At 46.4% G+C, this 22,073-nt stretch overlaps 1 protein-coding gene across 1 annotated transcript; it reads left to right on the forward strand.

Moving 5' to 3' along the window:
- Positions 1-5,179: 5,179 nt before the first annotated feature.
- LOC123414084 lies at positions 5,180-6,488 on the forward strand. Its single transcript, XM_045106637.1, has one exon. It carries the CDS (start codon positions 5,277-5,279, stop codon positions 5,961-5,963), a length of 687 nt encoding a protein of 228 aa, XP_044962572.1. The 5' UTR covers positions 5,180-5,276; the 3' UTR covers positions 5,964-6,488.
- Positions 6,489-22,073: the final 15,585 nt, after the last annotated feature.

Raw genomic sequence — 22,073 nt, forward strand, 5'->3', positions numbered from 1 at the left:
TGTCTGCAGTCGACATAACTAATACTCCACGTGGTTAAACCAAAATCACACAGAACAAGGGAGTACATTGCTCTGATACCAATTGAAAGTGCATTATATCGACTAGAGGGGGGTGAATAGGTGATTTTTAGAATTTCATCACTGAGGAAATTCCTTTTGAGGAAATTCCTCACTGATGAATCACTTGCAGCGGAAACAACAACGAATCAGAAGTGCAAAGACTACAACAATAGTTTTCTCGATGAGGATTATGAAAAACAGTTTGCACAGTACGCAGGCACAGAGTAAGCAGGTGAGGATTAACGGGTGTGAAGAATTTGGGTTGAGGAAATTAAGAGAAAATCTTTAGCAAATTCTTCAAACAGAGACAATGAAAGTCTTCAACATACAGTATTGAGAAATTAAAAGAGTTGAAGAAATAGAACCCGAATCACAGTGAAGACAGTTGTTGATGACCCAGTTCCAACTGTTGTGACAGTCGTACGTCTGGTTTGGAGCGGCTTGGTATTGAAACCAAAGGACACACAGTCCTGGGACACACAGTCCCTACAATATTCTTCTTGAGCTAAGGACACACAATCCTCGCCCAACACTCGTGGTAAGACTTCAGGGCAGACTTCCAAACCCTCACAAACTCGGTCACCCGGCGATCCACAATTGACTGCTGGATTGCTCTAGACCATGACATCTAACCGTCTGGAGGATGCACAATCCTCAAAGGTAAAAGGCTTCAGTTCCACGCTGGAACAAATTCTTCCGTGATGCTCAATCACTTGGTTTTTGCCTTGTGGTTTGGTGTTTGGGGTATTTCCTCACTGATGATTTACTCTCGAAGACTCTCAGGAATTTGGGTTGCTCTAAATGACAAGTGTCAGTTTCTCGTGGAGCAGCCAACAAGCTAATGGTTGTGGGGGCGGCTATTTATAGCCTGGGAGCATCCCGACATGATTTGACATAAATGCCCTTAAATATTATGACCATTGGTGTGGATAAGATCGGTGATGTGGCACGAATCGTGGCAACGGTCGGTACTCTCAACCGTGAGAGTCCTCGTGTCTCTCATATTCCTCACTTGAGGCTTAGGATTGGGCTTGGGTTGAGCATCATGAGGAAATTCATTCCGTAGTATTAACTTGACCCCCTTTAACAGTACGGTGTTCCTATGACTCAAGAGTGAAGAAAATGAAACAGAAAGAATAAATCTTCACGCTTCAAAGTCTTCAGACTGATTTTCTTCAGGACACACCGAGTTCCTCATCTTTAGTATCTTCATGAGGAATATCAATTTCATCGCAATATCTTCGTGATCCAAATCTTCAGCATAAGACCAATTTCTTCAGCCGAAGATATACATTTTTAGGGGTCGATATTCATCGTATAACTCAAACTCCTCAGCGAATTATAGAGCCTGTGTACACTTATAAACATATTAGTTACTTAACCTATAAGTCTTCAAACCACCAAAATCACTAAGGGCACTAGATGCACTTACATTAGTGCACCTTTATAATCACCCATTTACGTTGTGACGTTTGATACACCCAAAGCACTCCTACGGTATCCGGGAGTTGTACAATCTCATGGTCTAAGGAAATGATACTTGACATTAGAAGAGCTTTAGCAGACGAACTACACGATCTTGTGGTATGCAAGGATTGGGTCTTGTCCATCACATCATTCCTCAATGATGTGATCCCGTTATCAATGACATCCAATGTCCATGATCAGGAAACCATGATCATCTATTGATCAACGAGCTAGCCAACTAGAGGCTCACTAGGGACACATTGTGATCTATATATTCACACATGTATTACAGTTTCTGGTTAATACAATTATAGCATGAATAATAGAAAATTATCATGAACTAGGAAATATAATAATAACCAATTTATTATTGCCTCTAGGGCATATTTCCAACACCATGATGTGCTACTACTCCTAGTTTCAGGAAACAAATAAGATAGATGCATCACTAACAAGATGTGGGATACTAAGCAAAAGAAAAACAATTGTCAGCGAGAAATATGAACTTAACTCTTAGTGCTCCTACAACCGTCCGTGTGACCTCATCGTTCTCCACCCCATCGGCCACGCTCTACTTTGATGGCTGACCCCACCCCTATCCATCACAATAAGAAGACTATTACACATACAGAATGGCATAACAAACACAACAAGACTATCAAATTTCAGTTATAAATGACGCAAAACTCTGACAATATTTACCGAACAAAAGAAAATACAATTTCTCCTAGACTACGTCTCAGCAATGATCCAATGACAGATTTACCTCTTCTTCACCCTGAAACTATTATCCCATTGCCATCTCCATTAAAAGTCCATGCCCGTACCTCTTCTCCATCCTCGAACTATTATCCCTCGTGGAACTATTATCCCATTCCCATCTCCATTCGAATTCCATGCTCGTACCTCTTCTTCATCCTCGAACTATTATCCCATTTCCATCTCCATTAGAAGTTGCTGCAAGAATATGTATCAAAAAAATATTGCATGTCATAACCAAGAAATCAAGCTCGAGCACAAGTTTTATATTACTAATGAGATCAAGGAGAGAACCGTACAAAATTTGAGGGAATATGTATATGTACTATTAGTGCAGACCATAACTAAGAAATGAAGATCGACTTTTTTACTCGAGTTCTCTATTAAGAATCAAACCAAGAAGAGAACCATACAAAATTTCCACACCTGCGCCAGCAGGCAACAAGTCGTCTGGCTCAGAATATCCAAGCGAGAGAGCTTTGGGAGCTAGCTAGTGGGTCCTAGGACCATCTGTAACTGTGTGCGCGAGTTGTGTACGATGAGTATGCCAAGATTAGTCTCTGAACTCTCTCTCCTTCTCTGAACCTCGGAACGAGATCCTCTAAGATTTCAAGAGAAGTCAAAGAGAGGTATAATTCCATAACATTGCTTGACTATGCATATACGAACAGTGATTCAAATACATGCTTATCTCGAGTAACTCGCTACAGTAAACACTTACATTATTTTTACTACAACGCTTGCTTTACTCTCTGACTTCCCTCCGTTGTTTTACACAAAGAACAAATGTAGCTTAAATGCCTTTGCTCGTGCAAGTCAGAGGAGTCGGCTCCCTGAATCTCACCCCGTGCTTCCTCATCCTCCCTGGTTTATCTCCAATTTCCCATCCCCAAACTCTCTTGTATGGCTGTATGGATGAAATAAATGATTTGTGAGATAAAAAAAATTATGAGAGGAAAAGGAAGAGAAATAGCTTACCGTGTGGTTGTACGTTCTATCCCAATTAGGCCCAAGCAAGATGCGTTGTCAACTCAGACGCGGAAGGCCTCGGAGGCAAGCGGGAACATCCCATCCGTCTTTCCTTCGCCTCTCCTTCGTCTTCAGCCACACACTTCATCACTACTCCGGTATCGCAGATTCATGCCCGTTGTTTGGGGAGAGTGATTGAAGGAGGGGAGGCAACGGGAGGAAGGGGAGAGGAGGCACCAAGACATTTGTGATGGCATCAGTTGAGGAGAATGGATCAGGAGCAGGGAAAAGCACGAGATCGGCAAGAGCCGCCGCTGCACTCCTCCCTCTCCCCTGTCCCTCTCTCTCTCTTCCACAGTGGGCGGGCGTCACGGGATGGGAGCCATCCCGTTCCTCTAGATCCACATAACACCCGCAGATTATCATGTGTGGGTTCCGGGGCGACGAGATTGGGGGTGAGGGGTTTGGACGTGCGACGTGCGACATGCGTGACTGCATTTTTTTAGGGGGATTGATTAACCGGTCGGTTTCCTTTTTTACTTTCCGCTGGTTAATTGGGAAAAGAACAATGGGAGGGAGCGAGGTGGGTGGAAGGATGTAAATAGCTAGCGACGGGCAGCTATCGAACGAGGGAGGGGATGGAAGCAGGTCGAACCATCACGATGACGACATATTCCCTTTTAACAATAGAGATAACTAAAAATGTTCATGTACTGATGGACTTCTTTTATTTAAGTGTTTTGCATACGTTCACACGTTTAACATTGTTTGTTTCGAAAGACACCACACTCATCTCTCTTCTGTTAATTAATTTATCACATTATATTTTTATCTATATGACAGTGTTAGCACCTGTCAGTGATGCATAGGAGTGACCTAATCGCTCTCTAATAATCGAACTGACTCGTCGTGCGTATGTATACCTAAACTTGAGAATGGTTTCATACTTGAATCATACTTGAACCATACCCATACATTTACCTCTCAAAACCATACTTAAACCACACCCATTTGATGTTATTTTCAGCCCAACCAAAACTAAACACATTATTTTTTCTACCCAAATCAACTTAAACCCAATACATAACCGTGGGTTTAAAGCCAATACATAACTATGGGTTTGCTTTAATGTACATATAATTGCATAAATTGACAAGTTAACAAGCAAATAAGGTAGAAAAGACATAAGTGCATCTACAACAATTTAAGAACAAAGTTATCCTTGAGATACAGTCAACACACAGCAAAAGGCAAAAAAATGCTCACGTCTGAATAGCTCACTAACAAGTGTATTAAAACAAAATTACTTAGCCAAAGCACAAGCAAACACTTCCGATTTTCATGTGGTATTTCCCCATAATACATAATTACACAGTGCACTACAACATGCATGCGGATCAAAGATATTCGTTCTCGGTCATCGTTGGTTATTGCACATAACCAATGCCTAGAAACAGGTTTGAACCGATAGTTTATAACCGTTTATAACCAAACTGTTTAAGGCCATAACCAACTACTCCCTCCGTCCTAAAATTATTGTCTTAGGTTTGTTTAGAAATGGATTTATCTAAATACTAAAACGTGACTAGATACATTCATATCTAGACAAATCTAAGACAAGAATTTTGGGATGGAGGGAGTAGATCCAAACTGGTTTATCCACATAACCAAATCAAAACCAAACTAAAAAAAGCTCGGTCTAATAAAACCTAAACCAATCAAACCCAAAGTAATAACCGAACCATTACGTCCGTTCCCAGGTTTACGTATACCCAGAAGCACCGTGCCAGCGTGTCATTCCCCGCAAGTGGACCGGAAAAAGTGTGTGAGTTGTTTGGATCGCAAGTGACCACCGAGCATGAGACCCTCCCGCATATAAAACGCGCGCGCCATCGGATCTCTCCACTTCTCGGATCGTTCGCGCTCCATTCCACTCTCCCACGCAGCGACCAGCGCCCTCCCCCATTCCATTCCATTCCATTCCGTCCACCACGCTACCTACCTAGAGTAGAGATCATACCATGAGAGGGCGAGAGACGCCGACGCCGAGCTGCCCGCAGAGCCCGCTCCGCATCACGCACGACGGCGAGTTCTACGCGCGGCTGCTCACCAAGGAGAGCTCCCTCGCCAACCCCTCCTTCCGCTACTACGGCGCCGGCCCCGCCGCCGTGCCCTTCGGCTGGGAGTCCCAGCCGGGCACGCCCAAGGACGCCTCCTGCAGGGCGCTCCCGGCCGCCGCCGTCGTCCCGGCCATCACCCCCCCGCCGTCGTACCACCTGCGGACCCCCGGGTCGTCGCGCAGGCACGGCGGCAGCGGCAGGCAGCATGGCCGCAGGAGCAAGGGCGCCCCCGCCCCCTCCGGCGACAAGAGCTGCAAGTGCTGCTGCGGCTACAAGAGGCCGCTCGAGTGGATCAAGCTCGGCTTCCTCGCCGCCGTGTTCCGCCGGATCGCGCTCGGCAGGTCCCGGGTGTCGACTTCGTCGCCGTCCTCGTCCGCGGCGTCGGTGCAGTCCTCCTCGTCGTCCACCCGCTGGCTCTTCTCCGGCGGCTCGAGCAGCTGCCTGGAAGAAACCGGTGCCCACCACTACCAGTACTACGAGGCGCCGGCCATGACGGGGATGCTCTGCCTCAGCGTCCGGCCGAGCCCGTGGATGGTGAAGTTCTGCGGCGGCCGGAGGGAGCCCGTCTGGGTGCAGGGCTGGCCGTAGGCCGGGCAGGCCTTCTACTCGCCGGCCGGTCGCCGTCATGCACGCCGTTCCAGTCCATGCAGCGGGTGGGCCACCATAATTGAAGCTGTCTACTATCTATATACGACTTGATCGATCGTTCCATTGGTTCCTACCCAATGGCCGTTCGATCCAGTGTCTCTATTTGCTGTGTCTGATAACTATAGTGATCCGACATAAGCGTATGGTTCGCTTTGGTCGTTTAGTGTTGGCGTGTTGTTATGGCTGCTAGCTGCCGGCCGGCAAATACGACACGGGCAGATCGACGTTTTACCCTTGGAACGTTTGTTGCTGTTGTCTAGTGGCACGTACGTGTGTGGACTATGAAGAAATAGAATGCTTGCTGTCGATCGCGACTAGATCCGACAGTTTCACGTGTCTCGAGACTCAGAACCTCGCCGTCTCGAAACTGATCCCACGTTTTGATCTCCGCTTGCATTTTGTTTTGGGTGTGCATGACCGTTGAGGACGTTTCCATGTTATGTTGCCTGGATTCTTGTCGGTGCGAGGGTGCTAACATCGACAGTGGGCTAATTTTACACAGCTTTCAGAGACTGATTCTTTCTGGTTGCGCAGCTGCGTGGTGGACTAGTAAACTAACTTCTCCAAATGTTCGAAATTCACTCAGTTGCTAAGACAACATCATACTCAATTTGGATCGGAGCTACCACATTTATCATGTACTCCCTCCGTTTTTAAATATAAGACCTTTTACAAATTGCACTATGAATTATATACGGATGTACATAGACATATTTTAAACTATACATTCATTCGTTTTGTTTCGTATGTAGTCTCTTAATAAAATCTTTAAAAGGTCTTATATTTTGGAATGGATGGAGTAACTTGGATGGCGAAGACGCGCAGTAGTAACTCGCCTACCTTCCGTCGGCGAGGACGCGGTCCGTAAGGGTATGAATAATGAACTATACACCGCGTGTACATCACATGGGGCTACGCTGTGTGAGTGTGTAACCAATTCCCACGGCCATCTGCTTATTGCTTTGTTTCGTCGACGCGTGGAGTATTATTACTGCTATGCTAGGGAGACCCCTCATTCATTACCAAAAAATTAGTACTACTAGTACTGGAATGCGCGCGGTCGATCCAGTACATTGATAGCGGAATTTCTTGTGCGTTATTACATGGTCGAAACTTGAGAGGGACTCGATCAGCTTTTCGAGTGTGGATCGATCGAATCGAAGTACGTACCTACCTCAAATCTGTGCGCATAGGATCTAACGTACAGATCCGCTAGGTGTCTAGCTAGAGGCCTGCACCGGTTGGTACTTGAAGACCTACTTATATGCCTGTCCCTACGTGCCCGAGGCACGTACGCTCTCTGAAATTTCTCGTGCAACGTCCCTGACGGAGTCAGTGTAGATCGATCGATCTACGCGGTTTAAGAGCATGCATGCACCGTCGGCAGGCCGGTTGCGCGCGCGTCCTCCCGCGGCGTCTCCACGTACGCATCAATGGCCCGATCCACCCGATCTCGATGAACAGTGAGCCACAGTACTCGTCGTCGTACTTCGCATCTATAGCATGCATGCAGCTCCCTTCACTCACCGGCACCGGCGGCAGATCCGACGCCCTGATCGATCGACCGATCGCGCCTGCGCGCGGCAACAACCACGCATCGGCACAGGCAGCCGACGCGCTTGTGTGTCGTGCCGTACCAATACCATTAGTCCATTATACGTACTACTATACGTGGTTGGTGGTGCACTTGCGTTGCACATCAATGCCGTTGCGGCAAGTACATGGCCCAGCGTCCTACCAGCAAGACACCGGGAGCAGAGCGGAGCCGGGTGGTGCCGCAGCTGCATGCAGACGAGCAAAGTCTCCCTTACTTTCAGCTCCGCTTTATACCAATCTCTTGGTTGGCAAGCAATCCTCTACGCCGTGAGTGTGTGCCTCCCGGTGCCATTAACAAGGAGAATCGGCATCGGATCATGCGAGCGGCGAGCGGCGAGCGGGCGGTGATGCCGATTGGTGGCGCGCTGCATGAAATTAAGAGACCGGCGACTCGCAAGTCGCTGCGACTACACTCGATCGTCGTGGATGGAGTGGCAACGACCAGAGGACTGCTCATGCTTTTTCTCCGAAAGAGACCGGCCATCGTAAGCCTGGAGCAGCTCTGCTGTGCGTGTGCAAGTGTAGTGTGGTGAGCTAACTAACTTCCTCTGCAGCAAACACCCGGCAAACGAGGATATCGACAGATGTAACTACTAATCCTTCCTACATGCTCCGTTTAGTATAGTGCGAATGAAGAAGTCAGGACTATGGCCGACGTAACTGACGAACCTCGTGTTCTCATCCCACAGGTCCATCTTCACGGAAATCTGTGGCGCTCTGTCGCATTTGGTCACTTGTTTCTATTCCATGTTGCAGCCACGTACTGGCTGTTCGATAACTGCTCCCGTGTTCTACGTTGGTTCAGCTTTATGCGGGCGTAAATCAGGAGACAGGTCACAGGTGGGTCTGAGTAGTTGCAGACTGTCTTGATGGTCGATCCAATCAACTCTCAAATGGTTGACTGAACTTCAGAGAGGACTAAAGCCGGGAACTTAAACTAATGATTTTACCTTTCCACTTTCCAATTGACTCTCGTAAAAGGCTATGTAAAAATTCATCAAAAGTACAAATCAACTCAAGCGTAATAAAAACTAAAACAAGATTCTAACATCATCGACCACTAACGTTGTCAGAACGATCAACCTACGCGCCGCTCCCCTATCGAAGCCATCTTGGCCTTATCGATTTCTTAAAATAGGCTTTCGTCCCGCTTTATAGATAAAACAACGTTTCATACAACCAACATACAAGTTTATTAGACAAAGGTTTTGGTTTGGATCGGCTCAACCCTCTAGGGGTGGCCTCGACATATATTTATATGGAGTACATAGTACAAATACAAGGTATATCTCAAAGCTATATATAGTAGTCTAAATACAAGTCTAACACCCTCCCTCAATCTCAACCTGTGTCACGAAGGTTGAGATTGCGCCAGCAAACCTCAAACAAAGGTAGTGGCAGCGGCTTTGTGAAGATGTCCGCTAGCTGATCCTTAGAAGAGATAAACTTGATCTGAAGTAGCTTCTGCGCAACACGTTTCCGGACAAAATGATAATCTACTTCGATGTGCTTTGTTCGTGCATGAAATACTGGATTAGAAGAAAGGTATGTAGCACCAATATTGTCACACCAAAGAATCGGTGACTCGCGTTGAGGGACCCTGAACTCACGAAGCAATGATCGTACCCATATAAGCTCTGCTGTCGCATTGGCTACAACTTTGTATTCAGCCTCAGTACTACTGCGAGAAACCGTAGCCTGCTTGTGAGCATTCCAAGCGATCAAGTTAGGGCCAAGGAATACAGCATATCCCCCCGTAGAGCGCCGGTAATCAGGATTACCTGCCCAGTCAGCATCTGAAAAAGCAGAGATAACACCAGACGGAGCAGGCTGAAGGTGCAAGCCATACGAGGCAGTAAAACGGACATAGCGAAGAATGCGTTTGACAGCAGACCAGTGAGAACCACGAGGTGAATGGAGGTACTGACAAACACGATTAACCGCAAAGGAAATGTCCGGCCTCATAATAGTCAAGTGTTGGAAATATGCCCTAGAGGCAATAATAAAATGGTTATTATCATATTTCCTTGTTCATGATAATCGTCTATTGTTCATGCTATAATTGTATTAATAGGAAACAGTAATACATGTGTGAATAAATAGATCACAATGTGTCCATAGCAAGCCTCTAGTTGGCTAGCTCGTTGATCGATAGATGATCATGGTTTCCTGATCATGGACATTAGATGCCATTGATAACGGGATCACATCATTGGGAGAATGATGTGATGGACAAGACCCAATCCTAAGCATAGCACTAGATCGTATTGTTCGTATACTAAAGCTTTTCTAATGTCAAGTGTCTTTTCCTTCGACCGTGAGATTGTGCAACTCCCGGATACCGTAGGAGTGCTTTGGGTGTATCAAACGTCACAACGTAACTGGGCTTCTATAAAGGTGCACTACGGGTACCTCTGAAAGTGTTTGTTGGGTTGGTACGAATCGAGATCGGGATTTGTCACTCCGTGTGACGGAGAGATATCTCTGGGCCCACTTGGTAGAACATCATCATGAGCTCAATGTGACTAAGGATTTAGTCACACGATGATGTGCTACGGAACGAGTAAAGAGACTTACCGGTAACGAGATTGAACAAGATATAGGTATATCGACGATCGAATCTCGGGCAAGTTCTATACCGAGAGACAAAGGGAATTGTATACGGGATTGATTGAATCCTTGACAACGTGGTTCATCCGATGAGATCATGGTGGAGCAAGTGTGAGCCATGGGTATCCAGACCCCGCTGATGGTTATTGGCCGGAGAGGTGTCTCGGTCATGTCTGCCTGTTTCTCGAACCCGTAGGGTCTACACACTTAAGGTTCGATGACGCTAGGGTTATAGGGAGTTGTTATACGAGGTTACCGAAAGTTGTTCGGAGTTCCGGATGAGATCCTGGACGTCACGAGGAGCTCTGGAATGGTCCGGAGGTAAAGATTGATATATAGGAGGGATGGTTTTGGACACCGGAAATGTTTCGGGCGTCACCAGTAGCGTATCGAGACCACCGGGACCACCAGAAATGGTCCCGGGGGTCCACCGGGAGGGGCTACCAGGCCCAATAGGTAGCATGGGCCAAAATGGGGAGGGCAACCAACCCAAAGTGGGCTGGTGCGCCTCCCACAAGAGGCCCAAGGCGCACGAGGGAGAGAAGGGGGGGGGGGAACCCTGGCGCTGGTGGGCCTAAGGCCCACCTAAGGGGTGCGCCACCCCCTCCCCCTTCCCTAGCCACCTGTGACAGCCCGATGCCGACGTCCGAGAAGATTCCCCTTCTATTCTGTTTTCGTCGTGTGTCTATTTTCTTTTGTCGCATCATCATCGCATCATGCGCATTGTCAGCATTGCATCGGCACCCCGTTGCCGCCAGTTTTCAAAACTTGCATCCGTTGTTAGTTGCCGATTCTCGTCGCTGTCCGTTCTGAGCCCGACCACACACGCACGCGCCGCGGCATCGTTTGAATCCTGTTTTTAAAAGTGTGTGTAAAATATTCTCGGATTGGGTCAAAACTTGGCGTGCGGTCTTATTTTAGTGTTGGTAAGCCGTCTCCTAAATTTTCATCGCAATCGGAACTCGTTTGATACCTGTACCGTTTATTATATAACGGCACTATAGCCGGTCATTTGTCGGACGTTTCGGTATTTTAAAACTCCGATTCCGGGTTGCCCATTTTCCCTCTCATCCCGCCTAGCCCCTCAGCACAGTGCACCGACCTGCCCGCGACATAGCCCGAAACTCCCCCCGGACCCGAAAGTACGCTCATGACCGTGGGGTTCGGATCAACCCCGTTTTACCGCAAACTGTCTTCGGTTTGTCAATTGGATCTCCCTAGCCTAATTTTTTTGGACCGTCCGATTACAATCGGAAGGATCAGATGACCCCTAACTAGCTATATCTTTAGATCCTAGTCTAAACCAATCCAAGCCCTATTTGGCTCGGCCTTTCTAGCCTGGTGTTTTGTTCCACCTTTGCCCCCTTAGTTTCGGCTACCGGTGTTATGTTCCATAATTGAGCGCTCCTAACAGGATCGGGGTTGTTATGGGGACCCCCTTGATAATTCGTTTAGATTAAAGCTGGTCTGGCAAGGCCCAACTTTGGTACTACATTTGCCTAATAACCTAGTAATAATGCATAGGGACCCGCCGGCACCCGCGAAGTAATTTAATCAACCCCCGGGCCAGTGCTCCTCATGAGTGTTGGTCCCACCTGAGCGATGTCCGGTGCCCCTCTGGTCACCCGGAGGTTTAGCGATCCCGACGTCTAGCTCATCCGTCGTGTCCTGAGAACGAGGTACGCGACTCCTATCGGGATCGTCGACACGTCGGGCGGCCTTTCTGGATTAGTTTTACCTTTGACGAAATATCTTGTGCATCGGGATTCCGGTGATGCTTTGGGTAATCTCAGAGTCGAGGTTTTCCACTAGGGAATCCGACGAGATCGCGAGCTTCGTGATTGAGGATTTCTATGCGGCTTGTGGTAATTTGTGATGGACTAGTTGGAGCACCCCTGCAGGGTTAAATCTTTCGGAAAGGCATGCCCGCGGTTATGTGGCAACGTGGAAACTTTGTTTAACACTGGTTCTAGATAACTTGAAGTTAACTTAAATAAAATATGCCAACTGTGTGCGTAACCGTGACTGTCTCTTTCGTGAGTTCCTTCTCCGATCGAGGACACGGTGGGGTTATGTTTGACGTTGGTAGGTGTTTAGGATCATTCATTTGATCATCAGAAGTTCACGTCCATTATGCGTAGATCATCCCCCTCTTATTTCTTGTATTCGTAAGTTTAGCCACCAAATATATGCTTAGCCGCTGCTGCAACCTCACCACTTAACCATGCCTCACCCATTAAGCTTTGCTAGTCTTGATACCTTTGGAAATGAGATTGCTAAGTCCCATGTGGCTCACAGATTACTACAACACTAGTTGCAGGTACAGGTAAAGGGTACTTGACGCGAGCGCGTTGACTGTTCATTTGGAGTTGCTTCTTCTTCTTCTTCTTCATCGATCTAGGATGGGTTCCAGGCCGGCAGCCTGGGATAGCAAGGATGGACGTCGTTCTTCTTTTCTCGTTTGTTTTCGTCCGTAGTCGGACCCTGCTCTTCTTCACGATGATTATGTATTGTACTGCTGTGACTCTGATGTAGCTTGTGGCGAGTGTAAGCCAATTCTTTATATATATCTCTTCTTTTCAGTACATGTACTTGTTACGATGTCCATTCTTGCGACACGACGAGATGCGCTTCTATCCCTGACGAGGTCCTCGTGCCAAATTGAGGATAGGGTCGCATCTTGGGCGTGATAAGTTGGTATCAGAGCCAAGTTCTGACCTAGGAGCCCCCTTGATTGATCGAACTTGGCCGAGTCGGGTCTAGTGAAAAATTGATTTGAGTCTAGTTATATATCGGAGAGTAGGATTCTTTTTTCTCCTCTTCTATTCTCTGGTGAGGAATCTTGACCTAATATTTTAGTTCTACTCCTCTTCTCACTCAAATTTTTTTTAGGATCACGCAGATATTTTTGGAATCTATATGATTCCGATATGACGGAGTTCTGTCTTGGTGCCTCCTATCTGCTTTGAGTTTCAGGAGAGTTGAGCTCCACGGGATTCTTGAGCACATCGTTATCATTCAGATTTCTTAGTATCTCAGAACGAAGGATGTTCGTAATTGCTTCAATATTAGTAGTGGCGAGATAACCCCGATGTCCCCAGTACTGGTGCAGATTGTTCGGGAGTAATGCCATACTTTGTATCGTTGTGATCACGAGGGTCTGTAGTAGACGAAGGTCCGAGATTCTGGTCGTGTGTTGACGGATGTGATACAGGTGACGGGTTAGTATAGGAGTTGTGTGATATTACTCCTTGTATCCGTGTACCAGATTGCATGACCAGATCTTTCGGGAATTCATAGGTGGGAATTCTAGTAGTTGCTTATAGGACATTCTTCCAACAAATGCATGATGTTAGGTTGGGGTTCGACATCTAGTGGATTCCTATCCACGAAAATATCGAACGAAATCTTTCTCATGAGTTTGTTCTGGCTTGTTTCATAAGCCTCATCCTTTGTGTTGTTGAATTTGGTAATTCAAGTTGCTTCGGTGTCAAGTGATGATTTCAGATCTTTTCTAAGAGGTGTTCTCATATTTTTATGAGAGTATTAATTCTTTTGCTCTATCAATTGTCTTATCAATTCCTTTCATCCGGAGTCATCGTATCAATTCCATTCAACCGGTGTGCTTCTCTTCAAGTGTAGTCTATGCTCTCTAATTTTGCAAGACCGTTCTCTCATTTCATCCGGAGTTCGTCTCATCTGTCTCAAGTCGTCTTTGTTTTTCCCTGCCCTCCCGCCCTTTTTCTTTGGTGATTGGATTTCATCCAAGCGCATTCATTTCATTGTGCTTCCGCTATCTCTTCTTCCTTTCGTAGCCGGTGATTCATTGTGAAGATTCTCAGGAGATTCGTGTCATATTTGTTCATTCTTGTCATCTTTTCCGGTGAATTTAATTTAATTATCCGTGTTCATTGTATCCTATTCATCCTTGTAATTTTTCCCATGTTGGAAATTCTTGTTAGTCTTCTTGTTATTCATTCCTCTCTTTTCTATCCGGAGCGTTGAAGCTATCTTAGAAGTTCTTGTTTCCAATATTTTAATTATTTCGAGGTTCTCAACCTCATCTAGTTCTATTCATACCGGTGCAATATCTCTCTTCTAAGCAATCTTTTCTAATGGTGATTTCTTTGAGTGGGCCCATAACCCACAGGTTTTTTCCCAGGATCTTTCTGGCTCTTTTAATCTTTTCCCGGAGATCATTAATTCTTTTCAGCTATGACGTAAGTATGGATTTCATCAGTCATATCCCTTCTCCAAGGCCTATTTGAATTAATTCTCATATTTGGCTAAATCTTGCATTCTTCTTTATTCCGGAGTGTCTCAATTATTCATGGTGGTGTTCTCCTCGTCATTTTCAGCTTCAAGACCGAAGGAGTGTTTTTCTCAATCTTGGTCCATTCTCTTCATGATTCATCGTTTCAGCCTTCTCGCATCGTCTTGAATTATTCCCAATCATGAGTATCCCTTTCTTGCGATCCGGTGCATTTCTGAATTGTTTTCATTCTCGATCCTCCGAAGGCCATCATTTCAGAAGATTCTTCGTTCTCAGCTTTCAGCTTTCATCCTCAATTCTTCTCCATTGTTGTCTCTTCGTTCGTCTCTCGTTTATCCGGTGCCTTGTTCTAGTTTTCTCTCAGGTGGCTCCTGATCTCTTCATTCTCATGTATCTCCATTATTCATGGTTGCCTCATTCATTTCAATTCTCACTGGTGTTTCTTGCAACAATTCTTCTAGTGTGTGCTCATATCTCTCCTCAATCATTTCTAGAATAATAAGTTGTATGCTAAATCCGTTGCTTGTCATCAATTTAATTTGATGAAGGATGAGCATAACATAATTCTTATTCTTGTTCAAGTGATTCCAATTCTTCTTCCGGAGCGGCTCATGATTTCAATTCATTCTGAAGTGTTCTTCAAGATTCCTGTTGGAGTACCTCAAGTATTCTTTCTCCTGCATTTCCAATGCGTTTATTCTCCTTTTTCCTTTGAGGTGGTATTATAGCATTCTTGTTAGTGTAGGAGCCTTGAAGAGATTTCCTTTCAAGAATGAGATAATTAAATTTACCAATCCTTTGGTCATGAGATATTTCAACCCATGATTGCTTCATTGAGCTATCTTGGTTTGGATTTCACCTAAAGCTTTTCCTATGGATTGTTGCTATTATGGTGATTATCGTTGATCCAAGTTCTTAATGTATCCTCTTGGTGGGAGAAAATTTTCATATCTTGTTTCTCCCAATCTTTCCTTGTTTCTTTTAGTGGTTGGTTGTCACCTCATAAATGTGAGATGATTTTTATAAGCCCACTACTATCTTGTTCTTTTCGTTGTTGTTCTTCCAACAACTCCGTTCAATTCTTCCTGCAAGGATGCTTGCCAAGTTCATTTGAGATAGTAGTTGTCATTCTTTTCTTCATTCTTTTCTTCCGTATGGGCTAGTTCCTATTCTATTGTTCCGGAGGCCTTGTGATGTTGCTCTTTTGGGTCAATCATGTTGTTCTATCAAGATCATGGTGTTTCCTTGCTCTATTTAGTTGTTGGTTGTGAATATTTTCTATTTCTTCCATCTTACCGAAAATTTTGTCCCATTTTCCTACCGAAGTGCTGCCGAAATTTTCCGTGAATTCTTCCTTCTTTCTCATATCATTCCTCATCTCTTTGCAACCTTCAAGGATCGTTGGTTTCACTCGTTTGTCAAAGAAGCGACGAAATTCTTACCTCTTGTTCTTTCTCATCCTCTCCCCCTTTCATTCTTGGATCTCGGGGCGACATCCTCTTGTAGTGTAGGAGAGTTGTGACAGCCCAATGCCGACGTCCCAGAAGATTCCCCTTCTATCCCATTTTCGTCGTGTGTCTATTTTCTTTTGTCGCATCATCATCGCATCATGCGCATTATCAGCATTGCATCGGCACCCCGTTGCCGCCAGTTTTCAAAACTTGCATCCGTTGTTAGTTGCCGGTACTCGTCGTTGTCCGTTCTGAGCCCGACCACACATGCACGCGCCGCGGCATTATTTGAATCCTGTTTTTAAAAGTGTGTGTAAAATATTCTCGGATTGGGTTGAAACTTGACGTGCGGTCTTATTTTAGTGTTGGTAAGCCGCCTACTAAATTTTCGTCGAAATCGGAGCTCGTTTGATACCTGTACCGTTTATTATATAACGACACTATAGCCGGTCATTTGTGGGACGTTTCGGTATTTTAAAACTCCGATTCCGGGTTGCCCATTTTCCCTCTCATCCCGCCTAGCCCCTCAGCACAGTGCACCGACCTGCCCGCGACATAGCCCGAAACTCCCCCCGGACCCGAAAGTAAGCGCGTGACCGTGGGGTCCGGATCAACCCCGTTTTACTGCAAACTGTCTTCGGTTTGTCAATTGGATCTCCCTAGCCTAATTTTTCTGGACCGTCCGATTACAATCGAAAGGATCAGATGACCCCTAACTAGCTATATCTTTAGATCCTAGTATAAATCAATCCAAGCCCTATTTTCTAGGGATCCTCCCCTGTCCCATGCATCAATCCTGCAGCGCTGCCGCATACCACCTGGTCTCCTCCTTCCTCGGTTTGTAGATCCAGCCAGCCAGCGAGCTCCCTTGTGCCGAGCCAACCCAATTCAGCAGCATCCACCCATGAAGACCGCGTTGCCTCCGCCGAAGCACCACCATAGGTGAGATGCCATCGGCCTCTTCTTCTCCTCCCCTGTTTCTCTTTGCTTCCTCTCATCTCTCTCCCTTCCTCTCGTTTTTTTCTGCAGGGAGACCCATAGAGCGTGAAGCTGCAACTACAACAAGTGACCAACGCCTCCGCAGCTTCGTGGGCCAGATCCACCCAGCTCCGTTGGTGCACCACTCGCCGTTGACCTGCAGAGAACCCCTTCTTCCTTCCTCCTCCTCTCTCCCTCCCTCTGAATCTCATCCTCTCCTCTCTGTTTCGTTTTCCCTGTCAGGATCGATCGGGAGACACCATCCCATGGAGCTCCGCCACCGGGATATTTTGTGCCCCAAGGGCCGGATCCGTTCGTCCCCAAGCAGCCTCGCGTGGATCCCGTCTTCCCAGGCCCGCTCTGCACCCCGCCGGCCTCCACAACTGCAGCAACTGCTGCTGTTGACTTCCTGTTGGGGAACGTCGCATGGGAAACAAAAATTTTCCTACGCGCACGAAGACCTATCATGGTGATGTCCATCTACGAGAGGGGATGTGTGATCTACGTACCCTTGTAGACCGTACAGCAGAAGCGTTAGTGAACGCGGTTGATGTAGTGGAACGTCCTCACTTCACTCGATCCGCCCCGCGAACCGTCCCGCGATCAGTCCCACGATCTAGTGCCAAACGGACGGCACCTCCGCGTTCAGCACACGTACAACTCGACGATGATCTCGGCCTTCTTGATCCAGCAAGAGAGACGGAGAGGTAGAAGAGTTCTCCGGCAGCATGACGGCGCTCCGGAGGTTGGTGGTGATCTTATCTCAGCAGGGCTCCGCCCGAGCTCCGTAGAAACGCGATCTAGAGGAAAAACCATGGAGGTATGTGGTCGGGCTGCCGTGGAAAAGTCGTCTCAAATCAGCCCTAAAACCTCTGTATATATAGGGGGAGGAGGGGGAGCCTTGCCTTGGGGTCCAAGGACTCCCAAGGGGGTCGGCCGAGCCTAAGGGGGAACCCTCCCCTTCCAAACCGAGTCCAACTAGGTTTGGAAGGAGGAGTCCTTCCCCCTTTTTCCACCTCCTCTTTTTTTTTCTTTTCTCTTTGATTTTCTTCCTATGGCGCATAGGGCCTTCTTGGGCTGTCCCACCAGCCCACTAAGGGCTGGTGCGCCACCCCCAAGGCCTATGGGCTTCCCCGGGGTGGGTTGCCCCCCCCCCCGGTGAACTCCCGGAACCCATTCGTCATTCCCGGTACATTCCCGGTAACTTCAAAAACCTTCCGGTAATCAAATGAGGTCATCCTATATATCAATCTTCGTTTCCGGACCATTCCGGAAACCCTTGTGACATCCGTGATCTCATCCGAGACTCCGAACAACATTCGGTAACCAACCATATAACTCAAATACGCATAAAACAACGTCGAACCTTAAGTGTGCAGACCCTGCGGGTTCGAGAACTATGTAGACATGACCCGAGAGACTCCTCGGTCAATATCCAATAGCGGGACCTGGATGCCCATATTGGATCCTACATATTCTACGAAGATATTATCATTTGAACCTCAGTGCCAAGGATTCATATAATCCCGTATGTCATTCCCTTTGTCCTTCGGTATGTTACTTGCCCGAGATTCGATCGTCAGTATCCGTATATCTATTTCAATCTCGTTTACCGGCAAGTCTCTTTACTCGTTCCGTAATACAAGATCCCGCAACTTACATTAAGTCACATTGCTTGCCAGGCTTGTGTGTGATGTTGTATTACCGAGTGGGCCCCGAGATACCTCTCCGTCACACGGAGTGACAAATCCCAGTCTCGATCCATACTAACTCAACGAACACCTTCGGAGATACCTGTAGAGCATCTTTATAGTCACCCAGTTACGTTGCGACGTTTGATACACACAAAGTATTCCTCCGGTGTCAGTGAGTTATATGATCTCATGGTCATAGGAACAAATACTTGAGACGCAGAAAACAGTAGCAACAAAATGACACGATCAACATGCTACGTCTATTAGTTTGGGTCTAGTCCATCACGTGATTCTCCTAATGACGTGATCCAGTTATCAAGCAACAACACCTTGTTCATAATCAGAAGACACTAACTATCTTTGATCAACTGGCTAGCCAACTAGAGGCTTGCTAGGGACAGTGTTTTGTCTATGTATCCACACATGTATTTAAGTCTTCATTCAATACAATTATAGCATGGATAATAAACGATTATCTTGATACAAGAATTATAATAATAACTATATTTATTATTGCCTCTAGGGCATAATTCCAACACTTCCGTCACGGCCATGTTTTTCCCGAGTTCATGGTGAGAAAGGCAGGCCTCACCGTTGATCTACTTTAATAACGCAGCGCCCTAACTTTAGCACGAGCACGAGTAGTAGCGCAGCTGTAGAAGTCACTGCACGCATTGCAGCGGCTGGGCTTAGAGTTCATTACATTCAACTCTTGATGTTTCTATTCGCAAGCACATGTGCAGCTGAGCTGGTAGCTAATCCTCGCCATGAACCATTGGGTCTGGGTTTCGAATCCCAGCTTTGCCCCCATATTTGTTTCCCCTGTCATTTTTTTGCTGCACTAGGATTTTTGATAATCTTCAGAAAAATCACACATTTTCAAATGCCCGTAGTTTCTAATCCGTGCATCGGATTGCGATGAGTTTTATATGCTACTTGGCTAGAATTTTGCGTAGAGTACTATTTTCCAACTCTCATGCATAATTAGAAATGTTTAGTGTGCTGTTTGCATCGGTTTGCGTGTCGACTTGTTGAAAACGGTTTAGGTCGTAGTTATTTAACCGGAGCTCCATTGCAGATGTGCCATGTATGTAAATGGAACAGAACGACGAGTAGAATCACGTGAACCACTTTGTTTTGCCATTTAACAAACCTAAAATGTGATTAGGACAAATCTGGACAGAATTAAGATTTAACACGTGGGGTCATTTCGGAGATGCTATATGTCGTTTCCGGTCTCATTTAAAGTGCCTAGCTAGGTAGATTAATTGCGCTTCACCTCTTGCCATGTTTAATCACATTTGATATTACCGAGTACCTAATCGGGATAGAACTAAATAACTCGTATGTGGAGTTTCGTCAATATGCAACTCGTTCCATATTGAACTTCACTTAATGTGTAGTGTTTGATTGTCGTGAATTGTCATGCCGTGTCTTGCCTGTGTTCAACTGCTCATGCATCATATGTGTTGTGCATCGTGTGGTGAATTTCATGTGTTGATTTGTGTTTCTGGTTTGCTTCATCTCGATAGAGTTCCGCAGTGTGCCGGATTGTGAGGACCCGTTCGACTATGTCGGTTCGTCTGCTTCACGGAGGCATTCTTCTTCAAGGCGGGATCTCAAGCAAGATGACCATTTCCTTAGATACCATTACTATCATTGGCATGCTAGTTATTTCGATGCTATCGTTTATGTCTCGTTGCCTACCACATGTTAAATATCATCCCCTCAACAATGCCATGAAAACCATCAACCTGTTCACAACCTAGCAAACCACTGATTGGCTATGTTACTGCTTGCTTAACCATGTTGTTAGCGTTGATAGTTGCAAGTGCAGTTGCTTCCATGTGAAAACATGGGTACCTTGTTATATCACCCTATTAAATGCTATTTAATTTAATGCACCTATATACTTGGTAAAAGGTGGAAGGCTCGGCCTTTCTAGCCTGGTGTTTTGTTCCACCTTTGTCCCCTTAGTTTCGGCTACCGGTGTTATGTTCCATAATTGAGCGCTCCTAACACGATCGGGGTTGTTATGGGGACCCCCTTGATAATTCGTTTTAGATTAAAGCTGGTCTGGCAAGGCCCAACTTTGGTACTACATTTGCCTAATAACCTAATAATAATGCATAGGGACCCGCCGGCACCCGCGGAGTAATTTAATCAACCCCCGGGCCAGTGCTCCTCATGAGTGTTGGTCCCACCTGAGCGATGTCCGGCGCCCCTCTGGTCACCCGGAGGTTTAGCGATCCCGACGTCTAGCTCATCCGTCGTGTCCTGAGAACGAGGTACACGACTCCTATCGGGATCGTCGACACGTCGGGCGGCCTTGCTGGATTAGTTTTACCTTTGACGAAATATCTTGTGCATCGGGATTCCGGTGATGCTTTGGGTAATCTCAGAGTTGAGGTTTTCCACTAGGGAATCCGACGAGATCGCGAGCTTCATGATTGAGGATTTCTATGCGGCTTGTGGTAATTTGTGATGGACTAGTTGGAGCACCCCTACAGGGTTAAATCTTTCGGAAAGCCGTGCCCGCGGTTATGTGGCAACGTGGAAACTTTGTTTAACACTGGTTCTAGATAACTTGAAGTTAACTTAATTAAAATATGCCAACTGTGTGCGTAACCGTGACTGTCTCTTTCGTGAGTTCCTTCTCCAATCGAGGACACGGTGGGGTTATGTCTGACGTTGGTAGGTGTTCAGGATCATTCATTTGATCATCAGAAGTCCACGTCCGTTATGCGTAGATCATCCCCTCTTATTTCTTGTATTCGTAAGTTTAGCCACCAAATATATGCTTAGCCGCTGCTGCAACCTCACCACTTAACCATGCCTCACCCATTAAGCTTTGCTAGTCTTGATACCTTTGGAAATGAGATTGCTGAGTCCCCTGTGGCTCACAGTTACTACAACACTAGTTGTAGGTACAGGTAAAGGGTACTTGACGCGAGCGCGTTGACTGTTCATTTGGAGTTGCTTCTTCTTCTTCTTCTTCATCGATCTAGGATGGGTTCCAGGCCGGCAGCCTGGGATAGCAAGGATGGACGTCGTTCTTCTTTTCTCGTTTGTTTTTGTTCGTAGTCGGACCCTGCTCTTCTTCATGATGATTATGTATTGTACTGCTGTGACTCTGATGTAGCTTGTGGCGAGTGTAAGCCAATTCTTTATATATATCTCTTCTTTTCAGTACATGTACTTGTAACGATATCCATTCTTGCGACACGACGAGATGCACTTCTATCCTTGACGAGGTCCTCGTGCCAAATTGAGGATAGGGTCGCATCTTGGGCGTGACACCACCACACCTCCCATCTATGGGGGCTGCCACACCACCTAGGGGGGAAACCCTAGGGGTGGCACCCCTCCCCTCCTCCTATAAATAGAGAAGGGTTTGGGGCTGTTTTGCACATGATTTTCTCTCCTCTCAGCGCAGCTCTACCCCCTC

Source organism: Hordeum vulgare, chromosome 1H (assembly GCF_904849725.1).
Source record: "Hordeum vulgare subsp. vulgare chromosome 1H, MorexV3_pseudomolecules_assembly, whole genome shotgun sequence".
NCBI classification, from domain to species: Eukaryota; Viridiplantae; Streptophyta; class Magnoliopsida; order Poales; family Poaceae; genus Hordeum; species Hordeum vulgare.

What these genes read in the sequence shown, in the direction of transcription:
- LOC123414084 (XM_045106637.1), top strand. Translation starts at nt 5,277, where the DNA reads ATGAGAGGGCGAGAGACGCCGACGCCGAGCTGCCCGCAGAGCCCGCTC.